At 33.2% G+C, this 19,926-nt stretch overlaps 1 protein-coding gene across 2 annotated transcripts in view; it reads right to left on the reverse strand.

The window, feature by feature from the left end:
* The window catches only part of LOC106123314 (uncharacterized), a 31,793-nt gene that overhangs the window by 10,038 nt on the left and 1,829 nt on the right, over nucleotides 1-19,926 (reverse strand). For both annotated transcript variants that reach the window (XM_013319567.1, XM_013319566.1), the window contains exon 2: nucleotides 362-724. In XM_013319567.1, coding sequence (XP_013175021.1) covers nucleotides 362-724 — 363 coding nt within the window. The remainder of the gene's footprint in view (nucleotides 1-361; nucleotides 725-19,926) is intronic.

Raw genomic sequence — 19,926 nt, forward strand, 5'->3', positions numbered from 1 at the left:
GTTGTATTTTTTATGCGGTGTACTAATCTAAGATTACACTTAGTAACTTAACGCTTAACCTGAAACGATAAATCTGATTTAAGCTCAAATGAAATGGAAAACAATCAATCAGTAGCCTACGTGATTTTGCAGACTATGTTCTTTATCTATACCAAATTTCAATTAGATTCTTCAAAGAGAATTCTTCTTTTCTACTATTATTTATATATAGTTACCTCTTTTTCAAACATAAATATTCTACACTGTTTCTAGACAGAGTACGAAACTCTACCTACCAATAAAATGTATAATATTACGATTTGATACTATTAAGTCACCATTGTTTTTAAAGTATTAAATATTCTAATCGAAAGCAACTCACCAAAAACAACCATTTGCTTGGTCCTCGAGTCTTCCTCCATGAAAGTGGACACGACACAAGTGTAATCACCAGAAATGTCTGTGTTCGGTTTCACTATGCGGAGTGCTCTGTGCATTTTTAATGGATCGTTCGATGCTCTGTACGTTAAATCGACTCGACCCCTCAATATACCCATATCCTGCGGCTTCTGTGACACAATCCATTGGTACACCGGCCTAGCTTTGTTCCTAAAGAACCACTTCACCACTAGCCCAGACGTGTCGTTTCCGTATGTGTAATCACAGTCTAAGATCACGGCGTCTTGTACACCGTACTGTATAATTTCTGGCACTACTAATTTCACTATCTTCACTGCGTTTAATTCTGAAACAAAAGAAAGAGTCGGTTTCATATAAAGATAATATTATAAGAGGTAAGATTTGATTGTTTGTTTTTAATTTATAGGCTCCGAAACTACTGAACCGATTTGAAAAACTCTTTCACTGTTTGGTAGCTACACTATTCAGGGGTAACATAGGCTGTATGTATTTATCAGATATTTTTTAATACCACACGAACAACGTCCAACTACGAGTTTCATTATAATATCAAATATTTGATAAAACTCGGAGATATTTACTATCTTTTTCATATACTTGATACCATTAAATGAAAATGTTGAACTACGACTTATTAAGTTCTAAATAGCTACCCAAATTTATCACCATTCTTAGATATAATAAATATAAAATCTCTCTTTTAATAACGACTACAATTTTAATTTACCCAGAGTTCTATAGTAATTTGAAAGCAAAAATAAATGATATTGTCTTTGAAAGTTAAAACATTTTCTCTTTGTTACTGAAGTGGGCGGAGATGTGAAAAAAGTGTGATTAATTTAGGAAAAAAAGGTACTTTTTAATGTAAACAACAACAGTCCGCTTTGACTGACAGCGCCTTAATGGAAGCGTCAATAATGATCGGAAAATCTAACATTAACGATAAACGAAGAACGGGAAACACTTTCTCATATAAACAATTAATATTCATGGACAGTGGCATAGTTATTGTCAGCGTAGATGTAATATATTAGTTACAACTGTTCTTTTTTTTATATATATCATAAGGTGGCAAACGAGCGAGCGGCCACCTGAAATCGCTGAAATAGCGAAGTCACCGTTGCCCATATACATACGCAATTGCATATTCGTTGCCTACCTTTAATCGACGGAGGAGAGGATGCACAAAAAGAAAATATCTTCCCTTCCCATGCATCCTCTCATCCGGAAAGTCCACTTCCACTTTCCATCCTTTCCTTATAAGAAAAAGGGTGGGAAGGGAAAGAGGACTAAATTAGGCCTCCGGGACGCACACTCATCAGACGAAACGCGGAATTGCTTCCACTTCACGCCTGTCTTCTGTGTGGTCGTGGTATTACACCGGGCGAGCCGGGCCGATTCGTGCGAAGATGTTAAAGCGGGCTCTACCACTGTTAAAAGCTTAAACCAATATTATTTTTATCATTATTTAGGCTCAGTGCGCAACTTCATACGCACCTTTAAATTTCTTCGCAGATATGTACAGGGTGCATCACAATGTTTTCGTTAACCGTATGAACGTCGGATAAATTATGTAGGTACACACTAACTGTCGCCCTCGACTTCGTCCGAGCCGAATTTTAAAAATGCCTATGTCTTCTTCTAGACTATTATCTACATATGTGCCTGATATCATTAAGATCCGTTTAGCCGTTCCGTAGATACCTTGAAACGTACATCCATCCATCCATCCAAACATTCACATTATATAATATTTATAGGTAAGTTAAAATTCACATTGATCAAACATTTAACCAGAACTTGCAAGTTACAAGTTTAATAATTAACCTTTGCGCAACCGCCTTTTTTGGTAATGATCATCCTGTACTATGTTATTAACCTGTCGACATTGCACGACTTTTGTATATTCTACTATTCAAATAAAGAAACAGGTTAAACCACAATTGACACACATGAAATCCATGTCAGCGGTCGTTTTACTACACAAAAGTGAACAAGGTGAAATGCCACGGAATAGTGAGGATTAGAGAGAAATAAAAGAAACAAAACTGTTATTTTCCTTTGGAATCACCATCAAATTTACACATAACAAAACTTGTTAGGTAAAATAGTAGGTATTTATGCCTTTTCTAAGTGAAATTCAAATTTTAAATAAATAACAACTCAATTGACTTCTTGATTTCCAATTAAGTTCATGATTTCCAATCGTTAAAGTCTTCTTCCACTACGGTTTATTCCCGTTGAGTTTTGCCTTCAGATAATCCTCGGCCATTAGCCTGCAATGCGCAGAACATTAATATTTATGCAACTCTCAAGTCGATGTTGTTGAAAGCTTATTTAAATTCATCCTTGGTCCTACTTAAAAGGCAGGCTCGACCTAAAAATTTTGAGACGCACTTAAATTTTCATCAATGGACGCTCTTAATAACAAAGTGAGAATAGATTTTAATAACGAATTCATAAAGGTGAAGCTCTCAGAACATTTTCATCTGATGAATATTATTATGTGACTGGCACTCATCGAAATTGCGAAGTCAGTTATGTAACTTAATTAACGAAAAACAGTTTAGAAAATATATGCAATGTTAATAATTAAATAATTTAATTGCCAATGGCGACTGATATGAAAACGCTCGTACTGAAATGTCCCGAGACTGACCCTAGAGCACAGACTAGAGCGAGATATGGCACTCTGTGACGACCCCTATATACTTCAGAGGATGAAAAGAAATCACCAGATTGCGATAGACCTGAACAGGTTAAATAGAATCAAAATATAAATAATTATGTTTATAAAAAGTGAACGTAATGTTCGCAAATTCACCACATCATTACATATTCTTTTCAAACACACGCCATAGTAAATCCGTTGAAATCATCCTAAGAACGGAAATCCCTGAAGAGCATTTGCAGTCTTCAAAATCCCGACTAACGAGGCGAATATCTCTGCCTGTCACATTCGGATGATGTTAGCGGGTCAGCTGAGCTCAATAGTGAATAGTTACTGCAGATGTGGTTTTTGTGTAGGGACCATTTTATGTTACGTCACCGCAGTTGACGGGTTTCGAATGACAAAAGGTGTCAAGTGTAACAAAAGCAATTGTTTTAATTAGCAGCTGCTTTGTCATTATTAAGTATTTTTACTTGTACCAATGTTTTTACCTGTTTTTTTTTAATTATACATTTATAACGATACTCATTTGTTAAACATAACAAATTTTATCATTAACTAGCTGTCGCCCGGGACTCCGTCCGCGAGGATATATATAAAAAGGCAGCTCTTCAAGGCACAAATGATTTAAAAAAAAATGAATAAATATTATCCTATGTCCGTCACCTGGCTCTGAGCTACCTCCTCACCAATTTTCAGCCATATTAGTAAAGCCGTTCTTGAGTTATAAATAGTATAACTAACAAGACTTTCTTTTATATATATAGAATATTCTTGAAATATACAAGGACTTATATATTTTTATTTACCCATTTAGCGATGAAACAAAAATGTATGTTAACCGTCATCCCTTAGGTAAATTTGATTATTTAATTTATACTCTTTATAAAGCCTGTGTTATATGGAAATATATTAAAATAAACATTTAATATAGTATAAAAAGCGTGTCGGTTCAATGTGACATGACGATTCCCCCGAAGCACTATTATTTTTTAATTCGACTCCCTAACCTCACGAACCCTTAATGTTATTTATATTTAATTTTGTGAGAGCTCCAGGGGCACTGTTGAAAGCCATGTTAGATATGTACTACACAGGAATACGTTTCCAGCTAGCGACTTTTACACAACCAACCTTTTCGAGTACTTTTATACAAATAAAGAATACAAAAAAATATGTACTTTATTCTTACAAAAGTCCTTGGCGACATTAGAAAAATATAGCGAATATTACGATACAATTTTTCTTTTGTATTTTCTTTTAATTTTGTTCTCCTTGGGTTTTTTTGTTGGTTAATTATTCTATAGACAATAATAATGTCGAATAATAGAAGAATATTATCAATTTATCTGAAATAAATAGTTTCGTATTTTACAAATTTACAGTTTGTCTTAAATCTTACTAATATTGTAAATGCCAATGTTTGGATGGATGGATGAATGTATCTCTATAGAATATAGCCTGGAAGAACATATAGGCTACTAATTAAGTTTTATTTAAATTCCAAATGGACGGAGTCGCGGGCGACAACTAGTGATATAACAAATAAAATCATACGAACTATTATTTACACAAGATTAAAACAATTAAGGCGCCATGACAATAATCATAATTGAACATTAAATAGGGAACGATTATGTAACGAGCCTTTGGAACACGCAGGTGCTTAAGTTAAAATTGTAGTCGGGAATTACTGGCACGTTACCATTGATTACATAATGTATATAACTTCAAAACCAATTACATTAAATTGTTAATAATACTTAAGTAAAGATAAACCTAGGAGGAACTTAATAAACATATTTAATAAATATAATTTGAATTCTGTAAATCTCAAAATCATGATCTGTCTATTGTTGAATTTGTCCGATCTGTTTGGTAGACAATGAGTTTGCTTTCTACTAAAGTAGCATAATGACCGTTAAGATCTATGACTTTGTAATTTTAAGGAAGGTGAATAAATGATAATAGAGACGAAGACAACTACTAGTAGTAAAATAGTTATGATGAAATATTTTTATATTTTAACTGTTTTAGGAGCGTTTTAAACGACGTAATAAACGCATTTTGACTGCTGTGCTGATGTTTTCAATTTACACACATATTTATATCTTAAATCTTTTGCTTTCAGCTTGTAATTGAAACGCGTATAAATAGCGACGATGGGCTTTATCTGAAGCTAAAAGCGCGGAGCGGCAAGCGAGCATGTCAGGCATTCTATGGCCAAGCTCCACATTTTCGGTAGCGTCACTGCAAAAGGTCACAATATATTATTTCCCAGCGGAAGCCTCCGGGCTGCCCCTGCGCTATTAATAACGGGTTTTCTTTGCCAACGGTACATGCATCTGACAGTAACGATCGCACTTTTACTCTGTCATTTATCGTGTCGACCGCTTTTATTATTTAAATTTTTCTTCTCGGCATTCCGGTTCGCTCAAAAATTTTGCTTTCCTCGCTTCTCTGGCAATTTCTTTTTCTTTGCCCCAATTAACTGAATTAAGCAAATGAGGGAGCTGTTTGCGCACTTCGGAAAAGGTGCTTATACTAACAAATTCAGTCGAAGAGTTCCTCTAACAAGTGCTTTGCTGGGACTTACTAGTTCCATAATAAAATCTCCATTTGAAATGATATTCTCTTTTCATGAAAAAGAGGATCATTTGCTAACTAACTATAATTATATCCTTTTAAATTTTAGGACGCTTTTAATGAAACTTAACTTCGAAAGCACTTATGAGATTAAAATGACAATTCACTAATCAAACTTTATCTATGGTGCTTACAAATACAAGTTAATATAACTATTTACCTAAGTATTCCTTAGTACATCCTCAGAATTTCCGTGTTTTGCGTTTCTTTATGACGTGCAGTGTACGCCTGTACAGTTCGAAATACTTTATGCAGAATTGATAGTTAAACATTGTTCAGCCTGTGCGTGACCGCTTGCTTACAATGCACGCCGTAATGGCTATGTCATTTGAATATCGAGCCATTTAATAAAACGGTAACTGCTTCGGACTCTATTCCGAACGGTTAAACCGCGTTTAAGCGTTACTGCAAATAGTTTAAATCCGATAACTTGGTTCCAACTAGTTTTGCAATTTGATAGTTGGTATACCAAGAATAGGTTGTTGAATTCGTTTTACTGAAATATAACTATAAATCTTTTTAAATACATTCTAACGGAAATTTAGTTAAATAATCGATGAATTTTACTTTTTATTTGTAACAGTTCGTCTAAATTAATCTAAAATTTACTTACATCATTTCGTTTTCTTTTATTTATGTACCATTTCACTTGATATGAAATAGTCCACGCAACGTTTGGTTAATAAAACCACTAGTCTTTCCACTATCGCTATTTTTATTTTACCGTATTTCGTTTGGTATAACAACGATTGGAGTTGAGCATTTCAAACAAGTAGAGGGACATCGTCGACAGACCCCGTCAGGAAGTCTTGCGACTTGAGCACATTATAATAAGGCTAATGATATCGCATTTCCGCAACTAGAGCGTACTCTCAAGTTCTTAAGCTTTGATAATGTTATTTTATTTAACTATGTTAGTTGTTGCTTATTTTATTTACATATTAGTTTATATTATATCAACACTAGTTAAAACGTTTACATTGGGTTTCTGAGACCAAGATCTCCATATTAAACAATATCTTCATCTCTGTCAATATGTTTGACAAAACAGAGATAACAATATTTTTTAAATGGAGATTTTGGTCCTAGAACCATAGTGATTATCGTTTCTAATTAAAATAACTACCTCATGCTAGTTCATTGCGTTAAAGTAGTACTTTCAGAATAATCAGACAGCTGAAGTTTAAAGTAAATTTGTTAATTATAAAAAGTCGGTAAAAATATTTTAAAAATTTAAAATTAAAACATTTTTCTGGAATTCCTTTTTTGTTTTTAAATAAAAGAATGTTAACTCGATTCTTTAACATTATTTTTCATAGAAAGTCAGTATTAAATTTGTAAATGAATTTAAATGAAATAAAAATACAGGGGGAAAAAACAAGAAAAATGCAATTGAAACGTGTTTATAACATGTTCAAAATATTCTTTGAAATTAGGTTATTCAAAACAATTGAATCACAAACTTTTCGTTCAGCTTTCCTCTTTAATTAATTAAATGTGAAAATGCGAATGAGGAACAAAGTAGCGCTTTAGTACAAAAAATATCGTTGTTTCGTGATATGAAAACGAGCGTGGAATGAGGTCAGACCGTCCTGGTAACTCACCAAGACGCCTGGCGCAAAGATGTGTAGGTAGAGATATTAAACGTCTCATTTGCAATGAACATATACTTTTCCCTTTATAAAAATATGTTGGGTTTTTTTAACAAAAATATTACGTATTGATTCATATTTGAAAGATTGATTAGTCTTAATAAGAGACTACCAAACTTTTCTCTCGTAGCCCATCGTCATCCACGCCAGGACTCCCCGTGGACCCTGCAGGGTCCATTTAGTCCACTTTAGGAATCGTTGGTCACGGTTGTAGTTAGAAGTAATAAATACCTACAGATGTAAACAAAGTGATCCTATAAGGGTTCCGTTTTTTTCCAGTGAGCTACGGAACCCTAAAAATTATGTCATTAATATTAAACATAGTTCCACGTGCATTCAGAAAAAATATTATTCTCTATTTTAAATCTCTGTCTCTTAAAATGTTTACTCTCAAAATGCAAAGCCATGACGGAACCATTTTATTATATTTATTGTGTCGATCAAAAAAACCAGCGCGTGTGACACTGCTTATGTAAATCGATGTATATACATTCATTCTCAGTTGGCAGTGGATTTGCAATGGAAACATCGAAACCTGATTTACATGATTGCTATTGCCTCCATTTGTTTATGATGAGGGTGAATCGATACGTAGCTAACGTATTGTGCACACGCCAGCTCATTGTTAATACGTCAAATATAATTCCAAGGATTTTGATATTGTATTTCATAGATTGCCGATGTAACTGTTAGTCGAAATGTAACATAGAGCTGGTATTTTATATTATGCTAGGAAAGTTTTAGTATACTCCAATACAAGTTACTGAAAATGCATTTGATAAGGATTGTTCATATCTAAGTGTATTATTATTTTCCATTTATTTATTGTAGAGACTTTATTTACGAAAGAAATACTTTCATAATCACTGTGAATATAATTCTATTCAATACTGTTGACGTGGGATTTTATACTGTACAGTCAGCTGCATAAATATTAGCATTAGCTAAACTTTGGAAACTTGTATAGGTCTTTGGTTTCAAAAATATGTATGTAATAATTCGTCAATAACTTGTTCTTATAGTTGGAAGAATATGGACGGGGGCGTGTATACAAATTTTTGAAACTGAAGGCGTATACTAGTTTTAGAAATTGTGTAAATATTTATGCAGCTGACTGTACTGTAAAAGTATCATGCATCTTGTCAACTGTAGCTGATTGTTGTCAAATGTAATAGAGTTGTATTTGTTAACGTATCTCGGAAGATGGCTTCCTTTTTTTTTTGCCAAGACATGTTCAAAGTTTGCTAAGAAAACCTTTCAAAATGTGTTTACAGAAGCCGCCCTCTCAATATTGGTTTAACTCTATCGTAAAGTAAACGAATTCCCACTTAATGCTGTTAACGATATTTTGAATAACATCTAATATTTCCAAGTTTGTAGAGTTTTCGTTTCTAGATTTATACATTTTTCATTTACGAATAATGATGAAATAATTTAGATTTTTCGTGTCCGTGTGTCAGCGTTGAATCAAATCTACCTACAAATATCGATTATGATGAATAATTTATTACGCGCTATTAGTATGTAACCTTAATAATAATCGATTCTGAATATATTATCATCCTTGTCGACATCAAATATAACTAATACCTTATATCAGTGGTTCCCAAACTTATTTTGTCTACTGCCCACTTTGAGAATAAATATTTTTAAGCGCCCCCATATTTTCACATATTTAAAAACCACTACTACTTCAAATTAAATTAATTAATGATTGTGACCTATACATGTATATTAAAGGAGAATACTAAACGAAACTTTTACTATAACCCGCAACTTGAGACCTGCAGCGCCCATAAGGGGGCCTTATCGTCCACTTTGAGAAAGACTGCCTTATAGAAAAGTAATTTTGGCCGTTTAAAATATGTTATCATCCCATCATCATCATATCATCCCATTTATCAACAGAGTGTGCCATTTTGTCTCTCAAGCACATTGTCAAGTATTATACTGATAGGAGGACAGCTGTCTATGCGGCTTTCCTGTACCTTACTAAGGCGTTTGACCTGGTTAGGCATGATATTCTTTGGTCCAAATTTATTGATTCCCATGTTCCGGGTGAATAAATATAAATTATACGGGTACGAAAACAAAGATAATTATACTATTTTAAAAAAGCTTACAATTTTGGCATATTTTATTTATTATAAAAGTAAGCCTTATCATAAATATTAGCTTTAACATTACGCAATACGATGCTTTAAATAATTTTCGGTCACAGTTTGTTAGCTGAGAATGCTTTTATTCCGCTTCGTGAAATTCTCCAGAAAATCTTCGCTGGCTTATCTAATTGACCGTAACAAATGTAAGACAGACATCATGATTTTCCTTTTGTCATTCCGTGTATGCGTGAAGCGAGGTTATAAGTTATAGACAGGCTCGGAGGTATACACCAGCGAGAACATTATAGTCCGACAAAGTTATGTGGCCCGGTGAAACAAGGTTAGTACTGTCAGAAAATATGTATCTACTAAGATTTCAAAAAGACAAAACATAATAAGATGGGATAACTACAGTCCGACAAGACTTCTATAATGATTTTGACTCTAACCGGTGTACACTAATGAGCTAATGGAAATTAGTATTAGTTATCCACCGGGTCAGTAAAAATTGTTGGACTATACCTATCAATCTGACCTCGATGCTTGTATCAAATGTCAGAAGCGTGCTTTCAAGAAAATTGGTATTGCCGAACAATGACATTTATTTTGTGGAGTAAGCAGGAATACACCGATACTGCGTCATCAAATGTTACGACTGCCATTATAGTTATTACATATCCGAGCCTTCGTATATCGATATTGTCATACCGATTATTAATATTGAATATCTGGCGAACATCTTTATACCTATGGAGCGTCGGTGGCTCGGTGGTTAAACACTTGACTTGCAATATGCAGGTCCTGGGCGCGAATTCCGCTATATACCAATGTGTTTTTCGATTTTCGATTATCATATATACATCTGACATTCTTACAATGAAGGAAAACATAGTGATGCAAGCTACACAAACCTGAAAATTCAAAGATAAGTGTGAAGTCAAACAACCCGCACTGGGCCAGTATGGTTGACTAAGACATAGTCACCCCTATTAGGTAGTCTCCGAGCTCGTCATAGGGAAAATGTGAATCAGGATGGATTATTTAAGCTATTATACATCGGTGAGATCAAAGGAGCATTTCTTTATAAATTCAACGTTTACAAATGAAAAGTGCTAACTTTATTCTCAACGTTAGCTTTCGCACTTTCATTTCTTTTCTCTTTTTTAAACATAAATTCTCCAGCTCTTGTAAAATTCATTATCAATTTTTATTGAGGTAACATTCAGTACGTAATTGTTTGTTGCCAGTCACGTGCATTATCGAGTAAGTTCAGATTGTGAACTGTAGAAAATAAAAAGAATTTCCATTTTTCATGTCTCTATAGGAAAGTTTTAATGGATTTCGTACCGTAAGAGAGTAAGAAAATCTAGGTGATATTTTTTTTGATATAATAAAAACTCGGCGGCGTTCAGCTAGGCCGGGCGCGTACCGCCAATTTCAGTCGGAAAATAAAAGTTGAAACTAACTGGAACTAGTTTACGGGTTAAGTTTTAGCTTTATCATGTAGCGGATTCATTTCTTTTATAAATATGTAACATTGTGAAACCGTTAAAGGCACTCATAAGATAGTTTACTCACTTAAAGCTTCGTAATACCTAAGTAATAGTTTAAAGGACAGTAGACCTGAGTATTTGATATAAATTCCACCTTGATACCTTCACGCGTTCCTGAAAAAACGGGTTTTATCAGACAGGTAAACGGTCTGACAACAAAGTCATCCTAAAAGCCGGTTGCTTTTTGAAGAACGGAACCCCAAAAAAACTTAAGCCTTAATACTTTGTTCAAATCACTTATGTTTTCACACTTTAAAAACTTTAGATTAGCGGTATACTGAAACCTACAAATAAACTCTACTGTTATTTTGAATGTCATTTTTTTGTAGAAGTATTAAATCTTGTTATCTCAAAGCACACGTGTTTGTCGATCGTGAAACTGCATACAACAGTAACATGGGTTTGTTCAATCGTAAACCAATGCTCACTAGACTGTGCCAGAATAAATTAACTCTTGAATATTTGCCAGTAGTTTATCCAACTTGCTAACATACAAAGCAAAACCATTTTAATTAAATAAATACTTTGTTTCTCCAAATATTCTGTGAGATTTTAGAATCTTAGCTTATTTTAATTTCCTTAAAGTTTTTTACATTTTTAAAGTTTTTTACATTTTTAAAGTTTTTTTACTTGGCCTAAAATATCATTGAATTCGTCTTAAGTTTGCATGAGGAAGAATTTCTTAACTTATATATCTTTACATCTGACCCTTTTAATACTCGTTATATCGAAAAAATACACTACTTAAATGACAAACTTTAACGTAGTAAAAATTAATAGTCACGTTCTAATATAAAATAGATTCATCAAAGGCAAGGGTAAAGTCTGAAAGCCCGTTGTCGCGGAATGAAAGGGTGAGGTCAGCTGTGACGCGCCACTAAAAATTCCCTTTCCCCGATCGTTGTCGAGATAGTGTAAAAATGTAAAGGTGTTTATTTTACAAGCTTTGCCGCAAACGATACATCACTATTGAAATTAACGCCCTTTAATTCTTTGCCATTTACCAAAATAAAAATAACAACCATTAGGTACAGTTTTCGACATCGTTAATCTTCTTAAACGGTAATTTCCTGTTGACACCATTGCTAAATGAAAGCAAATAACTCAGTTCAACAAGGGGTAAATAAAGATTGCAAACACAATCTGGAAGGAGTATACACGGTTAAGTGTTATATTTAAAAACGCATTACATTGAGTGATTTGAAACAAAATACTCATTTCAGTTTCTAATTGAGTTAATAATAATATATGCCCAGCAATTAAATTATTCAATATAATTAATTATTGTACAAAATAACTGTAAAGATAAGAAGGAATTAATAATATTCTCATACCCGAGAATGAACAAAGTAAGAAGGCAACTACTTAAAGTTTTTTTTATTATTTTATAAACAGCAAGAGTTAAAGAAGCAATTAAAATAAAATTAATTTACAAGTGTCTAAAGAAGACAATAAAATATACCAGTTACATTAACTTTAGAATAATTAACAAAACAACAATCGAGAGATGTCGAGACAAAGAAAGATGAATATAAAAATGAAATCTCGAATAAAGATGGTCCAAATGAATTGAAAACAATATAAATAGAGCATAAAAATGAACAAGGAATTTATTTTACAATTATTAAATAGCTGTAGGATAGTAATTGCACTGGTTTTTGAATTATCCATAGTATAAAAACTGTTTCGAACTCTTTCGATAAAATACTTTATTTTATGACAATTGGAGCAAATACCATGATCTATGAAGAATTTGGAATTTTAAAGAGCACGGTTGAATATTATTTTAAGGTAACCTTTTACGATTTAAATAATAAAAACATTCTTTGACCTATCCTAATTTCTTTTTTCTTAACTTATTTTTGTAGCTATCAATCGTAGGACTACGTCCATCGGAAAATTTTCTTACGTGGCGTTGTTATTCATTTGATAGCTCTTTTGTATTGATTTACAAAGAAATGGTACAGAATTAGAAATAGAAGTCGTCCAATACTGAACATGAGTTTCTAAGATAAAAATACATCGATCGTTTGCCGTTCATCTCTTATTTTACGCGCAATGTATACATGAATTGAATATATGATCAACGTAATGTATGTTACTTTGATACTCTCATAGATGTCATCGTCTCTGATTAGATCTCGGAAAGCGTTGTATTATCTATTTCCATTGCTATTTCATTTCCTTTATACAATAGTCTACAACAAAGTAACCTCGATTCACTGGCAAAATTAACATAGCTTGAATTTAAGCGATTTCCTCACCCCTACCAGGACCCGTGTTGGCGTTAGCGAAAATGACAGCGCATGACTGTGCGATACTCGACTAAGTAATTACATACACGTCAAGTTGTAACATGGAACATACTTCATGTTCGGGCGCTGAGTTGACGCAAGGCGTGAGACAAGTCGGAGACAAATTATTGTTTATTGAAATTTTATTATAAGAAATACAAAGGTTATATTACTCCCAATGTTAAAAATAGAAACGCCAATTGAGATTAAATTGCTGCGAAACAAAATATATATTAGTAAAATGTAATTGGACAGAGTTAAAGTGCGTGGTGACATTAATATTTTGCAATTTTTTGTAAATCAACTTCATTTTACTGTATAATACCAACAGTGTCCTGAGTTTGTTAACTTTAACAAAATAATTTATCATACATACTTTTGCAGTTAAAAAACGAATCCGTAACACTAAAGTAATTGAATTTTCAAAACAAAGGGAATAGAAGGGAATGTGATAACAAAATATGTTTTGTGTAATCGACAATCGATATTCAAGGGGTGTTTTGTGTAATTCATCACAGGGCGTCAGCGAGGCTTTATGTCTGGTGATTAGCCACACAGAGGCATTGTTTGCAAGCTTTGTTATTCACCTTTGTTTATTCTATTTGGTGATTATGGCTGCAGTTTTTGCTGCCGACAATCAGTAATTTGTTGACTCATCGAATTAGCATTCATTTTGTGGACCCTAAGTGAACATAATTGATTCTAAAATTACTAAAACTCATAGACAACAGAGGTTATATTATTATTAATTCATCTTTCAATTACATTCCACTGTAGTCATATGAATAGCCAGTAGCAATTGTTTATATGCAAACGTTTTTCTAATTACCAGCAGCTTTGATGTTAATGCAGAAAAATAATTCTAATAATAATACAATAGAAAACTTTGCTTTGTAATGTTTACAGGTGCATTAAGGTGTAAGCATAAGCAAAATGAAAGGGACGTTTGTATTAAAATGGTAAAACAAATATACATCGGCATATGCAAAATGTAAAAGCAAAGTCCGCCAAAAAGACTGGAACAGAACCGAGGCTATCGAGGCGTTAACACCGGACGTGTCCATTCCGAGCTCTACATTAAAAACGGGGGTTTCGTTATCTTTACCGCCGTTTCAGTGGTCCACCGACCGCCTATGTTAGGGGAACCCCTTTTTGTATTAATGACCCTATCAAAATTTACCATGTCGAGATTAGTAGGGTAGGAGGGCTATAAAAACTGTTACGTTCATCCTAAAGGTCCAACATGATCCGTTTAGAACGAATTTAACGGAAAGTGTGTCGACTATTAAACTCTGATTAGAGTGTTTCATAATACAAACACGATTAAATTATATTTGACGAGGCTGTATAAGCAAATTTTATAATGCAGTGAATCAGACACTTTCTAATATTTTAAAGGTTTTATACACTTTAACTCTGTTTATAATGAGATAAGTGCAGACTCTCTTAACTGTCCTGCGATATTCATTCAGGATGTTGTCCGACACGTCATCGGCGTCGCAGTCAGACGACGCTGTTGCCTTCTAATGCAGGAAATAAACGACACGTCTTGTATATAATATCGTTCAGCATTATTCTTGAAGAACATATCACATTTTTTTATTTAATATTTATTAATTTACAATAAACTATACAAATTATACAATACTAGCTGTCACATGCGACTCCGTCCGCGCGGGATTAAACGATAGTAGCCATTCTCAGATCTACTGAATATGCATATAAAATGTCATAAAAATCTTTGAAGCCGTTTCGGAGGAGTAGTTGCTGTTAGAGCTTATTAATAAAATAATTAAGCTTTTAATATTCTTTAGTGTTAATATAATTAACTAGAAAATCTGATTTTACATTTCCTTTACACGATGAGGGCTTTAATTTTTTTACAAAAAAGCTTAGCGTGTAATACTAAACTATTGGTCAAGTTAAAATGACCGTACTTCAGCTCACTGAGTAGGAGGTATTATAATGGTAATGTATTCCACGGATCTCTTGTCATGTCTCTGGCGTTAATGACCGCTGAGGTCAAATTTATAGGCCGTTTTTAAATATGCCTGTAAGTAATGACAGGCTTTTACATGCCCCATGCAAACTAGGGCCTAACAAAATAGTTTTTATCATAAATATGGTAACTTGCTTGATCTTTTAAGGTATTTTTTGTCTTTATATATTTCGTAGTCTGTGTTATGTGTAAATCTAAATGTATTATTTGATTTCATATACTATTTTTCGATAGCTAAGAACATTATACAGAGTGCACTAAGTGTATACATCGAAGTGCCTCTATATGAATACTTTTGTCTTATGTTTCATCAGTACACTTGTAAACAGTAAAATAATGTCGGAATAACAGTGGTAGAGCCCGCTTTAACATTTTCGCACGAATTGGCCCGGCTCGCCCGGTGAAATACCACGACTACACAGAAGACAGGCGTGTAGTGGAACCAATTCCGCGTTTCGTCTGATAAGTGTGCGTCCCGGAGGCCTAATTTAGTCCTCTTTCCCTTCCCACTCTTTTTCTTATAAGGAAAAGACGGAAAGAGGAAGTGAACTTCCCGGATGAGAGGATGCATGGAAAGGGAAAAGATTTTTTCTTTCTGTAGATCCTCTTCTCTGCCGATTAAAGGTAGGCAACGCGTATGTCTATGGGCAACGGTCACTTCGCTATTTTAGCGATTTCAGGTGGTCGCTCGCTCGTTTGCCACTTTATGATATAAAAAAAATTATTTCGTAGCCTAATTGAACCTTAAAAATTGTTTAATCCAAGTCATTTAACGTGACTAAAGGGTACATAAATCAAAAAGTTACTTGATTAAATGTCGCTTGACATCGGTGACTACATAACTTTTAACTTAGACGTAAGTAATATGACAGGAGAGGTAAAATATCACCGCTCATATTATGAGGTGTCTTCCCATACATAACATATGAGACGCTATATTGTTGATCGATGACTCACAATTTAGCTTCCCAATTCTTTCGGACTGATATTTTTGTACCGTACGGATTTTTTAAGTTACATTTTCATACTTTACTGTAGGATTCAACAAATTTCATGTGAAACATTATTGTTGCTTTTGCTCCAAAATGTATAAAAGATTTAAGGTTAATTCAGATTTGATGGCATAATTGGAATATCGTGATAAAATTTTATAATTATAAAGATGTCACCTATTTTGTAAAATATATAAAAATTATGTATACATAGTGTAACTTCACTTGTTGTTTTAAGCTCGTTCTAGAATACAGGGAAGTGAAATGCCAATCCGAAACAAAACAATGGAATTTCGAAATACCGAACCTTAAGCTCCTTACTCCGAAACATGACATGTTATTCTCCTTAACCTAGAAATTTAATTAGCACACTTCATCGTTGAAACAGAAATATTGAAATGTTTGCATTCTATAGCTTGCGTTGAAAAAATCTGTACCTTATTAACTAACTTAATAGTTCGCTTGCTGGAAAGCTTTTTATAACCAAAGATTAAAGTTTCGTTAGAAAAAGCAATCAGTGAAAGATTTTTTACGAAGAATTTCATAATTTATTTCAGCATTAATTACTTAACTTGGCTATATTTAGTGATCCCTGAATGAACTAAATTAAAAAGAAATAAGACAAACTCGCTTAGAAAAGAAATCATACATTTAAATATGCTATGAAATAAACCATAGACACATACCTTGATTTTTTAGAGTAATATAGAATCAGCAGTCTAGACGTAACTTATTCAATAATGTGTCAAAAAGGCAAAAAACACACACAAACGAGGAGTATTAATTAAAATTTTAATCAATTTAATGTTCGTTTAGGCGTTTGATGTGGGGAAAACAGGATTTGGAAACCCGTACTGGATAAATTCCCCTAAGGGCAAACAAAGCTTCGACTTTATGAGCTTTTTATTTTGCTTTAGCAGACAAATTATTGATGAGATCAAGTCAATAAAGCGACATTATACGTCGCGAATGGTTTTAATTGGACAACATAATTTCTTTTATATTTTAGAAAAATAACATTCGACAAGGCATTTATCGCACATCCTTTATTCATAAAATAAAGGTTGTGCAAATTATTTAATGCGTTTTCAATATAGAGTTATTGTTCCATTACACAAGTTATGTACCCCCTGTATACTCATGATAGCTCTTGTTAAAAATAATAATTTAGATGAAAAAGTTTTTGTACAAGTATTGCGCAGTGAAAATTCACGGTAAACTTCAGAATATTATCTAGTGTTGCTTTCAATGATTGTTTTATATCATTAAAAACAACACTCAATACTTTTAAGAAGTGCACTACTCGGATCATATTTCTCGAACTCGGTCTAATGGCATTTTCTAAAGTAACGTCCGACAAACTATTGCTTGAAGCAAAAAGTATGAACAGAGACTTGCTAATTTCATATGTATTTAATACGAGCAAACTATACTAAATGATCAATAAAGGTCTCTGAGTACTGAACAGTTATACATAACTTGTCTAAGATAATATCTTAAGCTTATTAAATTTAATAATTTTTACTTAGCTCTATAATATTTTAACATTTCAACAAAAATTATTGAGCACGCCACGTAGCCGGGGGATAATGCTAGTTTATGGGCCACAGCGCAACAGTGCGTGAGTTTATAACCTGTAATAAATAATACGATTCGAGATTCGGTCGGCATGTGAAAGGTGTTATTTATTTGCACGAATGGCTTACCTATGTATTCTATAACATATATCTATAGTGCTGGCGAATGATTAATGAGTTTTAGTAGACTAGGATAGAAGCTCCGAGGTGTAATGACTTCGACTAGTTACATCGTAAACATTAATTATGTCGTTATCCACTCTAAGCTTACGGGTGTATTGGGAACAGTTTATGACGGTGCTGTGCAATGATGAGTTAACGCCGTGTCTAATTGCGCAATGATTTCCGGAGTTTGCTCAGCATTTATGTATAGATAATGAATTTGCTTAGTAGGATGATTTGGAAATTAGATAGGTGATATAGGTGACCAAAGAAAGTATGAATGTATTTGTGTGAAAGAGGATAAATAGATGATGAATATACGACAACTGATAGAGATGTACAAAGTAGGACATGTAAATGATAATAGTGATAGTTGTTGTAGGTCTTTTTATAATAATAAAGAAGTGCAGATCCCATTTGGATGTTTATGTTTAATCTCGTACATAAAAAGCCTATATTACACATGTTAATACACGAACTATTGCATACCAGGACCTATGAAATCGACTGATAGAACACAATATGTCCAAACTTTAATTTATTTTAGTTGACAAAGTGAGAAAACGTATATCAAAGGTAGTAAAAAATAATCCAATAAATAGAAAAACAAGATCGATCGGAAAAAAATCGACATCTTTCCCACAGGGGATTGATAAAGAAGCGTCTGCTAAACATCGAAGTGACGAAGTAAACTTGAGCAAAGTAGGTACATTATCTAAACACGTGATTTATACAGCGGACTATCGTTCACACAGCGACCGGACGTAGCCCCCGCTTCCTGCCCGGGCCGGGGCCCCAAACAAACATATCGGGTTCGGTTAATCGGTTGAACATAAGCGTGATGCTTCCACCAACTCCCGCAGAACTTTATCCAACATATTCCTATTTTATCATCAAGATTATAGACAAATATAATATAATACTTACATGTACTGATGTCTGTTCTATATAAATTACTTATTGATATTGATAAGAATAATTGTTTACAGCGTAGTGCGTTTATATCTTAGCAGTTTTTTTGTTTTTACCAACTTTGTGAATAAAAATTTAGAACAGTTGGTAAGTTGTATGATTATATTATTTTATTAAATAATACAAATATCATAAAAAGTAAACATAGATATTTATAAGTATTTTACGTGATTTTAAAAAATACAAATCTCTGCATAACTGTTTGGTTCATGGGCTATCTATATTTAGCTACTTAATTATTTGTTCACTCACGTAGAGACTTATTTTGCGTCATAAATTTTCCTTTATCGTCATAGTTTGTGATGATAAAGTTGAAACGGTTTTTTAATTGCGTAAAATTATAATATTTACGCTTAGATTAGAGTGTCTTGACAAACATTACTTTCCAAATCTATGGAAACATATATCTGAGTCGATGTGGTATCATTTAAGGTCAAAAGCTAATTATTCAAATTAGGTTAATTTGTCATAGAAACAAGAATATTTTGGTAACTTACAGCTATTATAGTGACAGTGTTCAAGAGAATCGATACTTGGTGGTAGGCGAATTTTATTCTTTAACTGATGACCTATCACGAATATTTGCGATAAGTTTTGTAACGTAATCGAGAAAATATTATATCACAATTTGTATGAGATTAGTTTACTTAATTTTGATTTTAATTTGTTTGTTTTTCCAACTTTGTTGCTAACATTATGAACACTTTCTCGCAAATTTTTGAGTTACGCTCAATGTACCTAAAAATTAACTATAACAATATATAGGTCAACATAACTGTCTCAATGTTAAAAATAAATGCGCATCGTTTAATTTATATCTCATCCCATTTTCAATCTCTACAGTTCATGGTTAAGAGGTACTCAATTATGCACTCAAGCGTCCCTGTAGCGAGCCTCTTACGTTGGG

Source organism: Papilio xuthus, unplaced genomic scaffold (assembly GCF_000836235.2).
Source record: "Papilio xuthus unplaced genomic scaffold, Pxut_1.1 DF826115.1, whole genome shotgun sequence".
Lineage (NCBI taxonomy): Eukaryota > Metazoa > Arthropoda > Insecta > Lepidoptera > Papilionidae > Papilio > Papilio xuthus.